General features: G+C 39.4%; 1 protein-coding gene across 8 annotated transcripts; it reads right to left on the reverse strand.

The window, feature by feature from the left end:
- Positions 1 to 261: 261 nt before the first annotated feature.
- Positions 262 to 21,187, reverse strand: LOC138118768 (transmembrane protein 180-like). Of its 8 annotated transcripts, XM_069029971.1 has the most exons (9): positions 20,827 to 20,968; positions 19,280 to 19,383; positions 18,797 to 19,160; positions 17,510 to 17,688; positions 16,037 to 16,771; positions 12,931 to 13,085; positions 11,387 to 11,470; positions 10,209 to 10,352; positions 262 to 5,233 (listed from the first exon to the last, which is right to left on the reverse strand). In XM_069029971.1, the coding sequence occupies exons 4-9, from the start codon at positions 17,660 to 17,662 to the stop codon at positions 5,101 to 5,103; spliced, it is 1,404 nt and encodes a 467-aa protein (XP_068886072.1). In that variant the 5' UTR covers positions 17,663 to 17,688; positions 18,797 to 19,160; positions 19,280 to 19,383; positions 20,827 to 20,968; the 3' UTR covers positions 262 to 5,100. The 8 variants fall into 8 exon arrangements, with proteins under 8 accessions (XP_068886072.1, XP_068886071.1, XP_068886069.1 ...); XM_069029970.1 differs by lacking the exons at positions 18,797 to 19,160; positions 20,827 to 20,968 and adding an exon at positions 21,152 to 21,187; XM_069029968.1 differs by lacking the exons at positions 18,797 to 19,160; positions 20,827 to 20,968 and adding an exon at positions 21,052 to 21,100.
- Between the last annotated feature and the right edge of the window lie 98 nt (positions 21,188 to 21,285).

The following is a 21,285-nucleotide window of genomic DNA, read 5'->3' on the forward strand; positions in this document are numbered from 1 at the left end:
CCCGCCCCGGGCACCGCCGGCAGCGGCGGGCAGGCGGCGGCCGCCTCGGCGGCGCTGGCGCACGTGCTCGACGCCGCCCTGTCACCCGCGCGCGCGTGCGCAGAGCGCTCCGGGGCGCGGGGCTGAGGGGCCCGGGGCTGAGGGGCTGCGGGGATCGGGGGGCCCGGGGCTGAGGGGCCCGGGGCTGAGGGGCCCGGGGCGGGACAGTTGTTTGTAAACAGCCGCCAGCGAGCGGTGTCTTTATCTGATTTGATGGCTGGGGCCCAGCCCCTTCATTTCCTGGTTAGGACAGCACTGGAGGTCAGACCCCTCTGGGATCCCGGCTTCTACCTGGCACTTCCTCTGGGCAAGCACTGATCATACCCAGCCTTACTTATCCTGGGAAATCGGCAAAACCAGAGCAACAACAGAATATTGCCAGAGGAGTGTTGTGTTCAGTTCATTTTCGCTGATGTTTAGCCTCCTTGAGGAAAGTTTTTGACTTGAGAGCTTTAGACAGTTTCCCGCTGAAGACTGGGGGTTTTTCCCTCCAATAGCTAGATGGGCTAGAATGCCTTTTTGGTATATTTTTTATTTGGTTTGGGATTAAGACTCTCCTTTCCATGTGTGTTCTTATTTGTAAAGACAGAGTAGTTTTATTTTTTCCCCTCCAGGAATAAAACAACTTTGTAATCAAAATCCAAAATGACAAAAGCTGCTTTTTAAACAGACATCTGCTGACAATGTTATAAACCAATAAATAAAATTGCTTCAGGTTAGTTACATGTTCACAGGGAAACGTATCTTGGTTTTATCACATAAAAAATACAGATAATTGCTTGCATGCCAAATAAATTAAGAAATTTGCTAGCTTTTGTCTTTGCATCGTCAGCATACAACCTGGGTGTGTTTTAGTGAGATTTTTCAAAATTCCTACCCAGTGTTACATTTGTCATTAATATTCTGATGCAGTAGTTGTATACTCAGCATATTTTTCTCTTGACAAGCTATAAAGAACTCTCTATTCATGCATATTTAGGTAATAATTTTGATGTATAGTCATTTGCATGTAAGCTGGTGGAGTTGTAACCAACTGCTGGACAATCTCAGCAAACCATTTTTGGGGTAAGTGTATTGCTTTGTCATTCAAAGCAGTTCGTGTGCTGGGAGAGGATTTCCAGAAATAATGGAATCACTTCTCTTCTACTTTCTGCTGCACTATTTGGATGGTGGTTTTTCTTTGTCTTGATGGAAAATTTCTGTAATCAATTGAATCCCTGGAGTCTTAAAGGTCCCAAACACACCCAAGGGGTTTAGCACAGCCCTTGCTGCCTTGTGGTGATCCCAAGGAGCCTGTGGCCTCTGGAGCAGGCTCGGGGGCAGGGCTGCCTGCACAGCCTCGTGTAGTCTGCGATGTAAATCCTCAATTTTCCCAATAAAACACAGTGATAAAACAACTTTCCCTTTATTATTTAAACATTAGCAGGAAAGGGATTACCAGAAAGAGATCTTTAAGGTAAACAAAGGTATCTAAAATCCTCTCCCCCAAAGGTTGTGGGTCTGTCCAGAGCCTTCAAACAACTCCCCCCCAGTCTCAGCTGTATGTTCCTTTACAGAACCAGCTGGAATTCTTTTGCCTTCGTGTGTACTACTGAGCTTTTTCCCCAAGCTCGCTTAATTCTGCAAGGAAGTGCCTAGAAGTACTTGTGGAGATGTGGCTTATCTTAAGTGTTCCTTCCCCTTCCTGCTTGTCTTTCCTGACAGCACCCATTAGGCTGTAGAACTGTATTCAAATGTAAACATTCCTACTAGCCATGTCAACACAGTACACTCATGAATTACTGAGCAGTTCCAAAAGCAGGGCAGCAGGAGACTGGGAAGGTCATTTTGTACAAGACCAGAATAGAGGTGGGCCTGTAAGCTCCACAAAACATCATTTTTCCCCACTTAATTTGAAGTATGCTTTGTTGTCATTTCTTCAGTATTTTCACTCTATCACTGACCATATATTTTATTACTACTATATTAGACTAACATTCTTTAGTGTGTATTAGGCAACATCCTTTTAAGCCTAGCAGACACTTCTACTTGCTGATTTTCAATAAATAAAATTCATTCAGTGTATTAAGTTCCATATTCTCAGAATTTGTAGAGAAACTCTTAAGAATGGATTCAAGCATCACATTTCTCCTCCTCTGAACCTACCACAGCATTTCATATTTTATACTATACACACACTTACAGCCTCTTTATCAGTTATGAGACTATTTCAGACACTCTTAAATTATCAAGATTAGACTGAGGCATTTTTCCAGCAGTGGGAGTTCAAGCTCAGATACTGTTGGCTAATAAGGAGAGAAAGCAGGGAAACCAGCTGTTGCAAGACACTGAACTTTTGCCTTTGATCATCCTTTACTTGATTCACAGCCAAAACCAATCGTGTAGGTTTAGCAGAAGATAACAAAGTTTAGTGGGTGACAGAGAAATGGAGAATAAGCAACGTCAGTCACAGCACAGTGCCAACCTTCCACTCCTGTAGGAACACCACCACCCAAACTTAAAGCATTTTTCCAGTCCTCTTTGGGATTGACTACTGATGCTCTGAAAGACATTTCTCCTGCCCTTACAGCAAGGGAAATAGGACAGACAAATGGGAGGATAATGCATAATAAATTTGGAAAAGTATTAGTATTTTACACCTTAAATAAATTGTATTGTATTTCTCAGATTTTTTTTCTCAACTGGTTTATTCTATAGTTAATGTCTCCTATCTTCAGGGTGTCTTGCTTAGCAAGCTTTGATTATGTACTTTTCCTATCTGAATTCTAGAGATGCAGCAGTTTGTAGAGCCTATTCAAACTGTGCATTGAGTCAGATCACTCCTCACTCCTTTCTTATTTCAGCAAATTTATGGTAACTTTACCAGACATTTTCCAGAAAAAAATAGCTCTGATGATTTCAAAGAGTTCTTGATGTAATTTTGACTCTTAAAACCACTTATTAGATTTCCTGTTGTATAGCACGATACTCTTCCAGTTGTACACTATATTCTAATAACATTAGAAATAACTAACACAGTCACCTAACAAAGCTTATTTGCAGTACAGTAACATTGTATTATTGTAGATGTTAAAATATATATTCTATGAGGATGGAATGAACATGGGAAATTTAGGAAATACAGAAACAGTAAAGAAAAAAGAGACTATTTTACGTGACTACCATTTTAAAAGAACCTTTAGGGAGAAGACTGTTTCATATAATGAATCAAAGATTATATTAACTTAAATTCCTTTTTGCTCCTGCCTTTCAGACACAAAATAAATACATACAACGTAGGAAATCTTTTCAAATTCAAAACCTAAACACAGGCCATATCTGCTCTGGTATTTGTATTTACCTATCCACAGAGTATTTACACAAGTGATGCTGTATGTGTACATAATGCTGTTAGCATGCACAATGCAAATGGGCAACACTATCTCTGACAAGACAGATAAAAACCAGATAACATAACTTCAGACTTCACCACAGTTCTGGCTTCTTGCATTTTAACATAAATCTTCATATTCCTATCAAAGGATTCATTTGGATTTCTAAATATTTAATGATGCTCTCCCACTTTTTCACACATCGCCTGAAAGCACTTCACACTTCAAAAAAGGTAAGGAAATATGTTATTTCTACTCTGCAAATGTAAAAAAACCAGGCACAAATGAATGTTTTTTTCAACTCTGGTATTTCAAATCTCAAACATCTTCATTAAATTATGTTAGTGTCCACCAGAATACAGAGCCATTTCTCACACTCCTTTCTTTTCCAAGTTCCCTGTCACAGTAAATGTAGAGCCTTGAAAATGAGCTGGCTCAGCCCTTTAGAACTGGAATCTGCACAATGCTCTTGTGCTTTCAAGTGGCACTCCCTAAGAAAGGTGCTACTAAAACTGTGTTTGCCCAGGCAAAACAAAATACAAAAATGCAGTGGTTGTATTCTGCCAAAGGTATTATCATGGCACAATTACACCCTGAATATACTGAAGGAAGAATAATATTGATTAAATGGGAGTACTGTAAACATGCTAATATGTCTTATCATTACAACATGTGAAAAGAAGAGGACTCCACGTTTCTGAAATTTTGTCAAAAACCCTTTATTTTATAAAAATCACAGGATCCATTTAAAAGCTTGACTGAATATATTCTGGTAAGAATGAATTAGAAATTAACTAACTTCAACTTGATGATTCAGAAATCAACTTCAATCGTCACACACCAAGTGAGTTTGCCAACATAACACAGGTAGAGCTTGGTTTAGTAACTGTGTGTGCTTAGATTTGTCCAAGAGCTGAACCCTACATCCACAGACTAATGCTCTCCTTGCCACAATGACATTCTGGATGAAGCACTAACAATATTGATACCTTCAAAACTATTTTCCCATTAAAGCCAGAAAACTGCACTGACCTTCCACCAACCAGAGACACTCAGAAAGCCAGTGAGGACTTATGGAGCTTTTTCCATATTCAGCAACACTGAACAGCATTTTAATCTTTTTCTTCTTTAGCCTTACACAGACTTTCACAGGGTAGTTAATTACTCTTGGCACTTCCTGTGGCAGCTGTCAGATTTGTCTTGAGACTAGCCAGCTAGACACCATCTAAATTTTTCTCTTCATCTCCCTGCCATCCATGAGGGATGTCCACCAGGATCTTCCAGATTAACTTCAGAGATCTCCCATTTTATCAGTATGGCGAAATTAATCCACCAGGAAGCTTAAGAAAATACAGTTCCCTGGAATTCCAGGTGCCGGGTTGGGATTCCTTTCCCTGATCTGCCATTTCCTTTCTTCAAATGAGTTATTAGGAGTCATTATATACCAGAAATTACTTTAAATAAAGTAATTAAGGATAAAACCCATTAATGGAAAACAACTGAACTAGGAAAACTCTGTGTAGGCTGAGCATTAGGGCTGACGTGACTTAGAGCCTACAGAGACTGCAAATGCAGCCCTCCTGAAACAGCTCAAACTGTGCTTCAGCTTGCAATTTTGCTTTCTCACATGAAAAACTTACTGAACTCTTCTGTGGTTCAGCAGGAGATGCACTGACCACTGGGTGCATATTCAGTGTAGAGCTGCCACGTGGCTGTTCTGGATGGAAAAGGGAGTCCAGGTCAGGATCTGCAGGACTGCAATGCAGAGTGGAACCAGACACACCAGGTAGAACATGGCATCATGGAGATCCAAAAAAGACCTGCTGAAACAAATGAGAACACAGCTTTCAATGTGAAGATTAACATCCATGGTCACTAAACAAGTTATTTTTAAGCATTCCCATTATATACACAGAGATATGCTACTGTACAGTCCATTCGAAATAAAAGAAATATAAATATCTTGTGTATTTTCTAATTCTGCATACGAATATGTATTTTACGTTGTTTTCTCTAGCTGGGAGGAATTCAGACAATTAGCACACAAAGAGTTAATTTTAATACACTGTAGGCAATCTAAGAAATCCTGCTCACTACTTTCCTGCTCATCTGTATTATGTAATACAGAAATCAATTTAAGCAAATTTCATCCAATTATAGAACAGAGCATCCAAAAAGCTTTAGTAAGACTGAAAAATCTGGAAGCGAAAGAAAAGCAAAAAATGGAAGCAAACATTTTAACATGAAATTAATTTATTAAAGTTGAAATCTGTGCTACTAACTATCCACATAGTGTGTTGTTTTATCTGCTGAGTGCTACATAGAAGTTATGATAATTGCACAAAATTCAGGTGTGGTTTCAAGGGCTGTTTGAAATATCAAGCCTTATTTCATTTGGTTTTAACATAAATGATTACAAGATAATATAAGCCATAAAAAGAATACATGTGAAATTAACACTCATTTTCATTTTTTCTAATGAATGCATGGCATTTCCTCATGTAAATCTTCTCTAATGAAAAAGAAATAAAAGTATCAGCAAATATGAATCAAAAAAGAAAATACAGGAATTAAGTGAGCTCCCTTTTATGAGCAGTATGGTTTCTGACAGCTCAAAGCATGCATTTTGGCATTCATCTAGTAGCTGGAATCATTATCTACTTGCATTTTGTTAATTATGGGATTCTAATTACTTAAATATCAGGAAAGTCAACTCAAGCTGAGAAACAGCCCCTAAGTGAACTTTCTCTCCATGAGACAGTTTATGTTAGTTTCTAATTTTTTTCCTTAGCATTCAGGGATGAGATAAGAGACTCACAGAACAGCTGTGGACATGATCCAAAAGACCTGAAATCCGTGGAAAAAAACCCCCAAACCTCAAGCAGGTTTTTGAATAAAACCTAAAAGCTCCTCTGAATCATGAAAGAATCAACTCATGTCTCACTCGGTTTAACAGAAAAAGTGTTTGCAACCTCCAACAAAGCCCAGATCCCATCCTTAGTGCAGACACAGGCTCATAAACAAGCACAGTTTATCTCAAGTCATGTACATGCTAATGCCACATAAGAAAACAAAAGCCCATGGGCTCACAAGCAAATCACTTAATCACTCAGGCAATTGCATTTATGACTGGAAGTGTTCACTAGCAGGCCACTGGTCCATAGCCAATGTTTATTGGCAGTGACAATAATTTACCATTTGGAGTTGTTTACTGGCCTGTATCCAAATGCATTTCCAGTGCACCTACAAGGGAAGGAGCCCACACCATGCACAGCTCTGGCACAACTGCCCCCAGGGACTGCAGGAGCAGTGCCAGCAGGGAGGCCACAGACACATTACTTAACCACCTAACGATGAGAACAGGACTCAGACACAGTTAACAGGATGCTGGGGCTTGCATTTGGCCTGTTGTGCACACTAAAGAGGATTGCAGCTTTCAGTACTAACATTATTCTGTCTTTGCACAAAGAGCATCTGCAAAGTTACTCACACTCTGCAATCCTAATTTGGTTTCACTGGAGCAATGCTGATTTAAGAAAATAACATTACCTATTGTACTGTAAAACCTTAAGTTATTGCAAGCATTATGAAAAAGTATCTATAATACACAAAACAAGGAACAGTGAAACATTTCATTAAGGGACTGGGATAAGTCAAGAGCAGAGCTTGGATTTTATCATGATTACAGCTGAACAAGTACCTTCAGAAATTTCCACATCTACGTTTCTTTTTGCACACACAGGAATAAAACATACAATGTTTCCCTAAACAGCCCTAAAATCCCTCTGAACAGAATGTCATGTAGTTCAGTAATTCAATATGAAAACATTAACAGTTTAAAGTGCCTTCAATAAATAATGAAGAGTTGCTGCCAAATAACTTCGTTCTGAAGAATGAATTTGAAAAGCACTTTCAAGAGAAGCTGGTGGTAGTTGCAGTGGCTCTCCAGAAGAGGGAGGTTTTAAACTAGGCATTTTTTCTGTAGCAAAGAAAGAAAAGAATCAAGCCAAACTAAAAAAACCCAAACAAGAACAAGAACCATCTCAAGCCATACAGGGCAGGTACTGCTTTGCTATGATGAAGAAAGGAAAAATCAGGACACCCCATTCTGCAAAGTACTGCTCAAATTTTAAGGATATTATAAAACACTTTCCCTGACAAAGTGCTGAACTTCTGTGTAGTGACCACATTTCCTAAGGACGTGGCATAATGTGTGAGCAGAGGGGAAGGATCCCCTGTGAGCTGCTGGCAGGACTTTGTCTAATGCAGCCCCAGGTACCATTCCAGCCCATTTCTCCAGCTTGCTGAGGTGCCCTGGGATGGTGGTGTGACCCTCTGTGTACCTGCCACAGCCCCAGCTTTGTGTCATCCCCAGACTTCCTGAGGGTCCATCCTGCCCCATCATCCTGGTGATTAAGGAATGCAGCCCAGACAGGCAATCTCCACTGCCTTCCCCTGCCCACCAGGCAAGTCATTTAACTGTGGAAGTTTATCGAGTTGGTCAAGCATCACTTCCCCTTGGTGGAGCCATGCTGGCTATTACTGATGATTTTATTGTCCTTACTGTGCCTGGAGGTTTCCAGGATTAGCTGCTCCATCATTGTTGCTATGGTTTAACTTTCAGTTCAAGAAAACGTAATAATTATTAATAAAGTAAGTTATTAAAAAATAACTTAGAACGCAGCAAACAGTGTAGAGACTGCATATTCTGCCTTGTCCCAGTAAACAACACTGCTGGAAACTCTTAAGACATTTATTCAGGGCCCAAACATTTTGTTAACGCAGAGCAAGGGTCCTCTGTACAATCTTCACAAATCACTGCCACTACACCTAATAAAGCAAATGCTTTCCAAAACACTTAATAGATATTGCCAGCTTTGGAGAAGGAGGAACGACAGAGCTGAGATTGTATTGGCATGGCTCAGAATACTTCATTTTCTGCAATTCACATGTGGGAAATGCTTTTTCCCCCCCAAAACAGTTTGAGCCTATTTTAAACAATCTCTTGTATTTAATTTCTGTTTGTCCCCAAACAACTTTGTCCTAGTGCAAGAGTATTTTAACTGTCTGCCTATGGCTGAAATACAAGATCAGCCAATAGGTTTTTAATATATATAAGTAATTTTGGCTCAGTCAATGGTCTGAGTACATTGCCAAGGGCAAACTGACTCCCTAGAAACAACTTTAAGTTTTCTGGTCGTGGTGGATTGTGTATCAACCCTGTACTCCATCTGCAAGCAAAGGACATCCCATTCACACACTACATATACAGGAAACACGGGCAAACTGCTTCATATCTAAGAAATTATTTTTTGAAAGGGTGGGCAAAAGAAATACAAAATAATATATTTCAGGTGCTCTGATTCACTTATCTCAGCTTTGTACGTTTTATGCTGTTCCTGGCCCTAGTGAAATAAACAAAATTTCAGCATGACTCAAGTGAACAAACAGATTTTACAGGTTGAGCATATCAAGTATTTCAAATCTGTATATAATAAATTTATTGTTGCTATAGTCCTGGGGCTACTTACCAGGGAAAAAAGATTCATGACTACTGTGATTTAAAATCCATCCACAAAGGGATCATTTCTCTGATTGAAAGGGATCAGAACTGCAGTTTTTATGTTTCAAATCTGAATTTCTGAATCATCAAGATGAATATATTCAGCCCTCTCATATCCACATCCAGTTCAACCTACCAGTCTTCTGCAAAAATCATTCATCTTATTTGACATTATAATGAGGTTCATGTCCTCTTCACATCATCTCACTGGCTATCTACAGAATGCATTAAAACAAGCTGTTCTCACACACAGCCTCAAACTTGAGCTGCCTTTGCTTCTGTCTGGATGCATTTCTGAAGACCACCTGTTGTTCTTTTATGTCATGCTTGTCCTCACATATTTTTTTAGAAAATTCCTCAAATACAAAATGTTCCCCTAGCCTTAGGTGACACACAAGCAGAGCTTTCTCCCTCAGGAGCTATCTCCACAAAAGTTCATATACAATTGTGTTTCCCTATTTCTTGAGGTTTTTACTAAAAATTTAGGAGAGCTATGTAGTTCTCAGGATATTCATGTTGTTCCCTCAAGTAAATCCTAATCAGGATTTTTCCATTTAGCCCTGACTTCAGTTGTTCCTTACGTTGCCACTTCCTCCTGATGGGTCATAAATACAGCCTGTGACCCTTTCAGTGTGGTTATTCCCCGTTAATTTGTTTTCATAAAAGCCCACACATGTCCAACTAACCAGCAACCACAGCTTTATGCTGTATTAAGGTCTCCAGGGACTGCAATGAAATCATTAGCATTAGAATGGTAAGGAGTATTGGAGCCAAGATTATACACTCCTACTTGAGGCAAATTCCCTCCCTCCAGTGACCATACTGCTTTCTCTCAAATAAAAAATGGATCTTATTAACATTGTATATTATGTATTTAAGGAAGTAGGTTTATGAGGTAAACAAAATGCAGAAGCCAGGACAACATGGATCTTAATAAGAGCTATTAGGCGATCTCAAACTTTTTTTTTCATTTTTTTGCAAAAAGCCAGAGGATGATCAACTACTTTGCTTTTCAAAATTAGGTAGGTATCCTCATGTATATAGTTTAATAAATTATTTACTCTTTAAAAAACATTTGTACTTCTACACAGACAAAAACAACTGATAAGCATTTTTAAGGTGTGTATGTTTTTGAAGTGCAGTTGATGCAAACTAATTGCTGATCAATTTGCCTTTTAGATTACAGAGCATTTCACGTTATTTTCTAAGATGTAAAGTATCTCTTTTGAACTTACCTTATATCAGGATGACCAGGTACATTATTCAGGTTGTAATATCCATAATGATTTAGTATTGTAACCACAACCATTGGAGCCAAAGATTGGGCAGGCTTTGTAAATAAAGCATTGGTACCAAAAACCATAGAGGAAAGTGGTAATCTAAAATATTTGGGGAAAAACCAAATTAATGCACAACACAAACTTATTAGTGTATTAATTACAATCGTGATTTTAAAAAGCTTGAAATCCTGTTAATATGCAAATGCTAAAAATCATGACCCTTAGCTTTATCTAGTTCACACATTATAGCAAACAGATCTATTAGCACAATGAAATTTGAATTCATTTGGAAATTAAAGGTTACAAACCTCTGGGGGGTGCATATAAATATATATACATATTAAAAAAAAAATATATATATATGCACACATATATACATACACACAGCTTGTCCCCAGTTCTGCAGTGACTTGTACTCAAATTCAGCTTTGTGCACTTTGAGTAATTACTGAAGTTAAATTAGACTGAACAGTGCATGGAGAATTAATTACAACTTAAGATTTTGCATGCATAGGCCAGAAAACGAGGCAAATTTTTCCTCATGAAAGCAACAGATCTCCCCTTTGAGGGGCAAGTTCTTTAACAGGGCTGAATCTGCACTTACATAACCATTGATGGAACCAACAGGAAGTTATGTGCACTTTGATAAAAATCCAAAAGATCAGTGAGTTGCAATATGCTATTCTGCAGCAGGTTTTATCACTTTTATTTCAGTGAGATAATGGAACCAGTTACACTTTGAACTTTGCATTTTAGCTAGCATAGGCAAAGCTTTCTTAACACCTTTTCCATCTTAAAAAGGCCTTATTCAGAAAATTCATACATGATTATAGATGCATCGAGTTACAAAATAATTCAATTGAAGCTAACAAAAATAAAGCCACAAAAATTGGAAGGACTTGGCTTACATTATAGAATAAAAACTAGAGATGACCTAATAATCTAAGTGACTCTACTGAAGTAACTGCAGGAAACTTGAGTCAAGTTCTGATCTTTACTTATGCTAAGTTGCTCTCCCGAAAAGTACTTCTGTATCAAGGATCCCAGATCATTTACTGTCTTTACTTTGACATAATTTATTACCAAAGGGGAACAAGGCAAACAGCATGTGTAAAAAAGCCAGACTGACATACCTCCTCTTGTGCTTTATTAAATCTGCATCAACAATATCTGCCAAAGGCAAATTGAACAAGCTAAATGAAGCTTGCACGATTACCCTGAAGAAAAACAAAATATTGAAGATGTTCATAGTTCTTATATTCACTTTCATAATGAAATTGTAACTGACATTCTAACACACACACATCAACACTGATATTCTACAAACACACAAAGCTGATATGTTCTTTAAAACTTGGCGACCTATCTGAAAGCATTACTGGATCTGTTCTTAGTTGAGAAGTAGAGATCAAGATGCAAACCTAAAAGTGGGGGGGTTTCTGCTTTTTTTTCCTGGACATTGGTGTATGAGGTCACGAACACTTTGACAATAAATTTACATTATCAGTAAATATCATTTAAAATTATCAGGAGAAAATAAACGCCTCAGAAAAAGGAGACACTGAAGATTTGCTCTTGAATCTGGAAAAGACATGACCACATGGAAGATAAACTTCAAGATGGAAGAATTAGAACAGAAAGAATAGCTTACATGCATTCCTATATATGTATTTACAGTGTATATAGCTGTATATAGATATGCATTTAAACACACACATAAAAAGCTGATTCTTAACAAATAGCTAAATGAAACAAACTCAAGTATTACAACTTCTGTGTCTTATTAAATTTTGGGTGTGATTTTGGGAGCTTTTACTAACAAGATACTTTGAACAACTAGCACTTTAAACATACAGTCTTTAGGTACCTTAGATTTTTTTTTCTTGGAGAAATCAAAATACATCTTCATCATTTAAAACATGCAGATAATGAAATTCAATTTATTGTTCACACAATTCAGTGTTAGAGTAGCCCATGACTGCAATACTGAGAATAAAAATGAAAATGGGGTGGGGAGGGCAAGAGAAAGAAAAGGAGGGCAGGAAAGAACATGGAGAAAGACAGCAATGAAAAAGAACATGAAGAAATAAGAACAAACTGCTGTAACACTATTCTGATACAAACAGCTCTTTATCTTTAAATAAGATTCCCATGTATCACTATATACTTATGTGAAAATACTACTTCTTGGCATCTTACTACTGAGCACCAGTGGAAATGTGACTCAGTGCTGGTTATCCAAGAGACACCTGAGTTACCCAGATTTGTCTGCAGTGCAGCACACAAGTGGTCCTGCAATACAGGGTGAGGTCTGAGCTTTCCTAGCAAACTGACTCTGGGGAGTTCCTCTGCTGAGCCCTTCCATGTCTAGAGGAAAACATGAGATTCTCCTTCCCTTGAATCTCAGGTTAGAGTGACTGAAGGCATGTGCCTGCAAAATGTAATTGCTCTTTGTATGTTAAAGCTTTTCTTTTCTAAGCATAAATTAAAAGCTGAAACAGAATAAAATAAAAGCTGGGGAAAAAAAGCTGTATCTGGAGTTTCAACTTTTCTGACAAGTGAAACAGAATGAAAACCATGAAAGCAGAGGCAGAATCTTCATGGTAATGAAATCAAGTGTCTGGTCTGTTAGAAATATTTCAGCTGTGTCTATGAACAGGGGAGTGTATTTACTTACATGTTTGTTGTGACATAAAATGCCAACAGGTAATAGTGTTCTTGCCCTAGAAGACACATGACAGCAGCAGCTACTCCTTCATAGTAAAAGGAAAACAAGATGATTCTGTAATAACCAAACTTCTTCAACGAAGCATGACTGAGAAGAACAAGGCACTGAAAAGACAATATATACACATACAAGATGAAAAGATACAGTGCAGTGTCTCAGCATTAGGAGAGCTATAAAACATGGGCCAGACATAAATTATTAATAGCCTTTAAAGAAAAAAACCTGACCAACAAACCTTTCTAAGAAGTTCAACAAAATAAAAAAAATAGAAATTGAACAAAGAAACTGTCTACTGGCTCCTTCTATGCTACCTCTACCAGGTAGTCTCCTTTCACTCAAAAACTAGCCAGCTGAGAACTGCCATAACCTGAGGGAAATACTGTTTCCCACAATGCCTAACTAATATTTAATGCTCATGATCTTTACTTTTGATATCCCTGAAAGTATTAGCTTTGCAGTATGATAACTGTAAATCAAGCATCTTGCCATTTAACTGCTGACAAATATTTTCAGTGACTGCTTTTTCATTAATATTACTATTTTCATTGACATTTATAGAAATTAAGCACGATTTTTAAGTTGTCAGAGCAAGCTCACCAAGACAGCTTTAACTAAGCAAGTGAGAGGCTTTACTAGCAAGCAGAGGAAGGCAGAAGCCAGTGCTCGTGCATGGCTGAGGTTTAATTTTGCCAATCTTGGCAAAAAGTAGATTCTGAGAATCGAGTGACTGGCAAACTCATGAAAATGATATTAAATGCTATTTATAGTATGAACAAACCTCAAGTTCTTCTACACTGTTCCTCACTTTCCACTTCCAATAGGACATTCTGTAATGAATTATGTTCTTTTTATTATATGGGCCTTTGTCACCATTTACACGGCCCTCATCTCTGTCACAAATAAATTGTATAAAGCTACAAGTTTTCTCCTTTCTTCTGTGTTACAGAGATGAACTGTGTAATATTCAGATGAAGAACAGGAAAGACTTTTCCTTGTACAATTGTTCCCACACTGAAGTGCTTTTTTAACATAACAAATAAAACCAGGATGCTACAGTCAGACAAAGATTACCATGGCAAATGCTATTGTAAAAAAGCTCAAGATTTCTACTTGATCAGGGAGGTAAAACAAGTCTGGAAAGTTGGTATAAGAGAAACATCTTGTTATAAGAAACTTAAAGCATACTCTTTGCCCCTGGCTGTTTTCAGGGATTTTGCTGAAAAGTGCCTCCACTAGAAATACTAAGGGATCACGTAATGCCTGCTATTGTAAACACCATGTTCCTGTCTCCCTGTAATTGCAAAATAACCCTGTCTCAGGAAGTACTTATGACTTAGAAAATTCCTCACTACTTGCACATCTCTAAGACTTTGTAAGGAAAATACTAACAATGATGCAAATTCAAAATTGTTTGCCTGTGTTACAGCAACATTTTCCTTGTGGGCAAGTTGTATTCCTCACATCCATTACTAAAAGGAACCTAAGTCAGAAGCTGAATTCTAGTTTAGTAGAGGCCACTGAAGCAGAGTTCATAAAAAGGAGCTTTATTTTACAAGGGTCGGGTGGTTTTCCAGTAAGTGAAGTTCAGGACACTGCCATCAGAGAATTCTCTTATTATATCTTGAGCTCAAAGGGACAAAACCTGAGAAAAATAAGGTCACGGCAAACCCTCTACGGTTCAGTGACCTTGTAGACAAAGAGTCTCTGGGGAGCAGAGAGAGACTCATTTTCTGAAAGATTGTTCTTTTCACACTGTCACACTGATTTTATCAATAAAAGTGATTGCTATATGTTAAATGTAAAATTATTTAAGCTTTCCTAACTTCTGTAGCTTCTCATTTATTTCCAAAGTTCATTATCTAATTTAATCAAAGTTCATTATCTTTCTAAGTTCATTATCATAGCCTGAGCTACAGGGGAAAAACCCCAAAACCATTAAACCTGTGGTAAGAACAAAAGCTGAAATTAAAGACAGTTAGGAGTTATGGAATTAAAAATGGTTAGGAGTTATGGAACAGAAGGTACGTTCAGGATCTGTATGTTTTACATGCAAAAGCCAAAATGGGAACTGAAATTGAGATGTGAATTCCAGTTGCAATTGCATTTATCTTCTTATAGATACTACTTATCAAAACCCACTACAACTTAATGAACGTAGCAGCCTGATTTTGAGAAATTCTGAACACCATCAGCACCTATGATGAATGTCAGAATAGTCAGATTTCGAGTATCCTGACTTTCAACATTTAACAAGGAAACACAGAGAAAGTTCTAAAAGATCTAGAGAAAGAAGCTAGAAGGCAATGAACAGAGGAATCTTTTGTTTACTGCAGACACATATGTTCACATTCTGTGGGTATATTTTTGCTGCTTTTCTTGTCACGTATTACTCTTTGGGGTTCTCTTTTTCTTTTCAGTTCATCACTCCTCCCCCCATCCCTGACTGGGTTCTTAAAGGTATGTATGTCTCTCTCCCCCATAAATATTTCTGAGCAAGAGACCAAACAACAAAATAAATGTATTATTCTCCAAAAGCAGCTATTTAGAGTTTTGTCTGGTTTCCATGACTGAGATACCACATATTTCAACAATGCTTTTGATACCTTATAATTTTTTCTGGTATTTTGTGCAGCTTATTTCAGAAACTTCCTTAGTAATATACAATATTACAAAACAAAAGAAAGAAAAAAGAATTCAGAATTCTGTAGATGTTGCTTTTAGAAATGTTTTATCTTGGCCATGTTTTTCATTCCTTTATGCTTAGGTATTATAAGCACTGTAGGATATGAAACATTCATTCCTTGCCTACTCATGTCTCACATTGTTTTAAACAGATATTCTACCAGCCTGCCTGTCTGCTCTTTCTACCTCTTACATTTGATCAGCCTGCACAGACATACTTTCTTTTTCTAGAGCACTGGAGAATGAGATTTATTACTCATTTTGGCCAATGCCTTATGCCAAATACAGCATTTTTTCAAGCGTTAAATGGATTCTGTGAACTACTAAAACACCAGGTTTTCATACTTAGAAATAAAAAAGTATGACTGCCTACCTGAGGACAAATAAAACCTGCTCCATACATGATACTTCTTACTGAGGAAGAAAGGACATCCTTAGGAATAAGATTATCTGCAAAGATCATCATAAAATTGTTGTAGAAGGCTAGGTGGAAGACTTGGAAGAAGTTCATTGTTACAAAACATAGAAAGTTCCTCTCTGTCATGATCTGTTTGGTCAATGAAACTACTGAGGCCAAGGAGAAAGCTCCATCACTGTTTGCCAGATTAGCATTCTCTGTCTGGATTTCTCTCTGCTCATATTGACTTGTGCTGTATTTACCCGTGCAACACATACAAGCTGTTGCTAACACTGCAATCAAAACAGCGAATGCCTGAAAATAGGCAAAGTTTTCCATATTATCTGATACGAGACCACAAAAGAGAACACTTGTGGACCCAATTAACGTCGCCACTTGGTTGTACTTGATGAGCTGGAGCCTGCTGTCGTGGCGGGTTGAGCTCTCGGCGAAGAGCGCGCACTGCGCCAGGAGCACAAAGGTCAGCGAGCCGTCAAAGGCGCACAGCGAGACCACGAGGTGCAGGCCACTGAGCCAGTCCCCCTCCTCGTAGTGCCCCCAGGGGAACCACGGCAGCAGGAAGGCCAGCCCGTACAAAGGGGCTCCGTACAGGATGGAGAACTGGCGCCTTGCGCAGCACCTCAGCCTGGAGTTGTCCTGTATGTACCCAAACAGGGGGTCATTGATGGCATTCCAGACCATGAACACAACCTGCCACAAACAAGGGAGTTTGTCACTACTGTCACTCTTCTACAGAGGTTTATACAAACACAACGGATTTATTTTAAATAAATCTCTATTCAGACAATAAATAAATACATAGAAAAGCTACTCAGGTCAAAATAGACTCTAAAACAAATTCTTATTGGTGTTCATAGGCTTATAGAAATTTTGAAAAAATAAGATGAATAAGTAGGTAGGTGACCAACTACACGTGAAATAAACTGTCTCTAAGACTTCACTCTTTCAAAACCTTATCTATCTGGGCTTTCATCCTGCAAAGCTCAGATATTATTCTCACAGCAAGTTAATTCAAAACATGAGCTGGCCCATTACTTTCAGGAGACCATTTACAACAAGAGTTACTCATGTGGATAATGACTCGCAGGATAAATGCAGTATTTAAGTACTTAAACAGTCCATAGGAAAGCACTAATGTCAAACTTATCTATGGAGCTGAGGTGCAAGATCAGTTTAGAAAATTACTTCAGCTATCAAAGGTAAAAATCTTTTCAGCAATTAAGTCTGGAGATTTTTACTCTATAGACTGTAAATAATGTGGTTTATGTGTACGTTCTGTTGCTTATGGATTACCTAAATTCAAAGATAATTTACTGTTAATTAACTGCAATGATTCCAAAATTAATCTGTCATTAAAAGAATCACTTTGTTGTAATAACACTGCTGCGTAGCACAACGTGGTAATCAAAATATTCCATTGTACAGTACCTGTGCTTCATGAAATGCTGCTTCTGAAATTTTGTATCGGTTTAGGAAAAGCTTAACGTAGTAGAAATTAAAAATGCTGTTCATCATTCCAGCACCTAAGGTAGTCATGGAATATGCCAGCGCATTAGCATGAATTCCCCAAAGAATCTTCATCTTCCAAGAGTACAGCTCTCTTCTTCCTCAAGTTACAAAAGAGAATTACAACAATTAGTAGAATAATTTTCCAAATTAAAATAATATGGGGGATTTGCTTGTTTCAGAGGTGCAGAAATGGCTTCTTACAGGAAAATTTTCCCATTCTTCCTTTTTTTTTAAATCAGAAACACATTTTACTGAGTTGTAAGACACTGAGCCCAAAATAATAAGAAGTTATTAGGTGACATTTCTAAGTATAATCAGTGCTTAAAAGTCAATGGAACAAGTAGACAAAAATTTAAAAGAAATCCTTCCTAACTGATGCATAGATTCCACTTAAAAACCTACTACTGCTAACACTCATCTTGGTGCAGAGTTCAAAGTAATTGTACACATTTTAGATCTTTCTTGCTAGCTATATATTCTTAAAATTATAGGCTGTGTTGGAACAAAGTGACTCAACTCATATCCTTACATATTCCATTGCTATGAATGTCAAATGCAGCGTGCATGTAGGGGAGTATTTCTTTCAAAACAAATACCAAGTTTTGCCCTTTTGTTTTAAAATATTAATTGCTAAGAAGTCATGGAAGCAATATTTTCACCTAATAAACCATGAAACAATCCAAACAAAACATCTTTTAATTAACATTTTCATGCTGTGGAAGACTGCATGTAAATAAAACACAGCAAGTAACACACAGCATTTTACGTATGCCCAAATAACAGATTCAGCCCAAAAATAAAGATTTCTTTAATCTATCAATGAATTCAGCCAATGAATTTTTAAGATGCTGATCTTTTCCATCAACTACCTTAGCATGTTTGGTGTAAACTATGCCATGAAAAGAGCCAGCTCCAGTAAACCTCTACTTTTTAAAGCTGTTTAATAGCTGCCTAACAGTAGTCCTTGACCATACTTGATTCTATAATCCCAATACAAAAATACTGCCAGGTATCTGTTTTTAACTGAGACTTTATTCATTTTTACACCTGTTGAAGGAAACTGTCTCCCATTAATTTGGATACTTCAAATTTTAGTCTTACTATGCAGAGCTCTACAACCTGCTTTATGTCAATAGTTCACACTTTGCTCCTCTGCATATTAACAATTTTACCCTAAATGCAATTTTCACACATCCATCAAAATACCTCGTCTGAATATCTGCTTGATCAGCAGCTCTATAAGCAGCTCCCTGAGCTCCTCATAAAAATAACCATGGAAGAAACAGGAAATGAAAGCCAAGGCTGTTTCCAGCCTTCCTGTGGTTTACAAGGCGGCTGAAGAGAGGCTGCTGTGCAGGAAGGGAGGAACTTCCGAATCACCAGGCGAGGACCACACAAAAGCCACAAATCAGGCAGGGACTGGGGAAGATGGAACAGGCAGCTTTTCCATCCCCCAACACGGAAAATGGAATCTTGAAGAACAAATAAAGTGTGGATGAACTTCTGCACATATATGTAAGATGCTGTGAAACGAAACGCGACACCAAGAGTAGGTAACTTCATTCTGCAGCTAGGAAAAGAACAAGCTGACAAACAACTGGAACCCTAGGATTTGTTTTTATTAAAGCCAATTTATTTCTAAGAATATGATTGATTTTTTAAATATTTGAGAATTACCATGATATATACCTTCAAACTTGTTTTTCTACAGCCGTAGAGACAATTTCATTTTCAGGGGACGAAATTTTGCATTTTTGCAGCAAGTTTGGTTTCACAATCTTTTACTGAGAAACCTACAATGAATAAAAAGGTTATTGAAAACATGTCCAACTGAAGTATTTATTTTTAAAAATAAGTTTGATATTAATGTAAAAGTCATGACTGTATTATTAGCAAGTGTCACATTTGCTTTTTCAAACCTTCACAAATATACTTAATGAAATTATTTATATAGTGGATATTAGGGTTTTGGAAAGGTAGATATTTCACCTCTACTTCACCTCTATTTCTACCTACAGGTCTTCAAAATGGAGACTTGGGAGACTTTCATTTCCTTCAAATTCCATAAGCACCAAGAATAAAAGTGCTTCACACTAACATTACCAGCAAAGAGTCACTCCTCAAATCATGTTTGATTCGGTTCCTCCTGACACAAATAAAAATGGCCCTCTCAGTTCAGAAAATCTGAAAGAAGGTATTTGAAATTTTGTCAACAAAAATCTTCTAACAATGCACAAATTGGCCTCTGGTACCGTGACTAATTGTAATTGTGGAGGGCCTGACACAACTCTACCCTAATTGGTACATCTGGTTCTGCACCTTGTTTATGGAATAGGTTCAGTCAGAAGTTGAGGTACCACACTTCCTTCCCCAGATGTTCCCTTTAATAGCACTACAATGAAATCATGCATGAGCATCCCCTCCCTCTTCTTAATAGTCAGCCTTTATATTGAGTACGTAAAAGCACGGGTGCACATTTTGTGACTCACAGAAGGCAAATCGGTTTCAGAAATTTCTAGTGGTTACAACTGTGTTAATACACAAAGGCCAAAAGAACAGGCTGTTCGGGCCAGTGAGATGCAGCGTGACATTACCTGCGTCTCTCCCAGAGCGGGATGACAACTGCTAAAGGAAACTAGAGCACGAATCTAAAGAAGAAAAGTGGATTCCAAGAGATAATAGCAAATGTTGCCTGAGGAGCACTAGCTGACACCCTGCCCTGCCGTTCTGGGTCCCAAACCGCTGTGCAATGCCCACAGCCCTGACAGACTGGTTGGACACACGTATCTTCCTCATCCTTCTGAGGTGACTTGCACCACATTAAGAGTGAAGTCAGAATAATCGCGCTGCTAGTCCCGAGGGTAGCACTGAGGGGAAGCGCTCAGGGGCTGCTCACAGAGGCAGCCGGGCTGTGGCACCGGCCGGTGCCCGCTCGCCGGGCCCGCGCTGCGGGGCTGCCCCGGCGCTGCGCTCCCGCCAGGCGCGGGCTCGGGGAGCTCGCACGACTGCACCTTTGGAAGGGCTCATCTGCTAAGAATAGGGAAGTTACGCTCGTTTTCCTCAGCAGGTCCCCGGACAGGAACACGGCTCCCTCCGCTTTGTGCGGAAGACAGCCGAGAGCGAGCGGCGGCCGCCCGAGCGAGGTGAGCGGAGGGAGCCAGCCCTTGTCGGACTGACCCTGCACGCTCCCCTCTCCGCCCTCCGCTCCCACACTCTGGCGGGGAGGCGACTCGCACCTGGGCACCACGCCGGGTCCCTCCTCACGGGCTCTTCCCTCAGCGCTCCCAACGCGGGGCAACTACGAGCCCCGGCTTTCCCTACGCCAGGTCGCCCTGTCCCATCCCGGGCCGTGGCAGTCCTGCTCCGCCACGAGCCGCAGCAGAGACCTTCAGCAGCCGCTCCCCGCCATCACCGCCCCTGAGCGCCGGCGACCACCGCCCCTTCCACAGGCACCGACCCACCTCTTCTGCCGAGAGGCTGCGCACCGCGCGGCGGGGCGGGGCACGGCTGCCCCGGGCCCACCCTCCCCTCGCCCTTATTGGCCGCTCGGTATGAATTCACCTTGCGATCGGTCTAGCGCCCTTTCCATCTGTGCGGCGGGCGGCTCCCCATTGGCCGCCCGCCGGCGAGGCGAGGCGAGGGTGCTGTGTTTGAATCGCGGGAGGCGGGGGGCGGGCGGCGGCAGCAGCTGCCAC

Source organism: Aphelocoma coerulescens, chromosome 14, assembly GCF_041296385.1.
Source record: "Aphelocoma coerulescens isolate FSJ_1873_10779 chromosome 14, UR_Acoe_1.0, whole genome shotgun sequence".
NCBI classification, from domain to species: domain Eukaryota; kingdom Metazoa; phylum Chordata; class Aves; order Passeriformes; family Corvidae; genus Aphelocoma; species Aphelocoma coerulescens.

Excerpts from the sequence above, each read along its gene's own strand:
- LOC138118768 (XM_069029970.1), bottom strand. The coding sequence starts at position 17,662 with ATGAAGATTCTTTGGGGAATTCATGCTAATGCGCTGGCATATTCCATG. Across the intron at positions 16,772-17,509 it reads CAGCATTTCATGAAGCACAG|GTTGTGTTCATGGTCTGGAA; the intron begins GTACTGTACAAT and ends TGTTTGTGGCAG. Across the intron at positions 5,234-10,208 it reads CCTGGTCATCCTGATATAAG|CAGGTCTTTTTTGGATCTCC; the intron begins GTAAGTTCAAAA and ends CATTTGTTTCAG.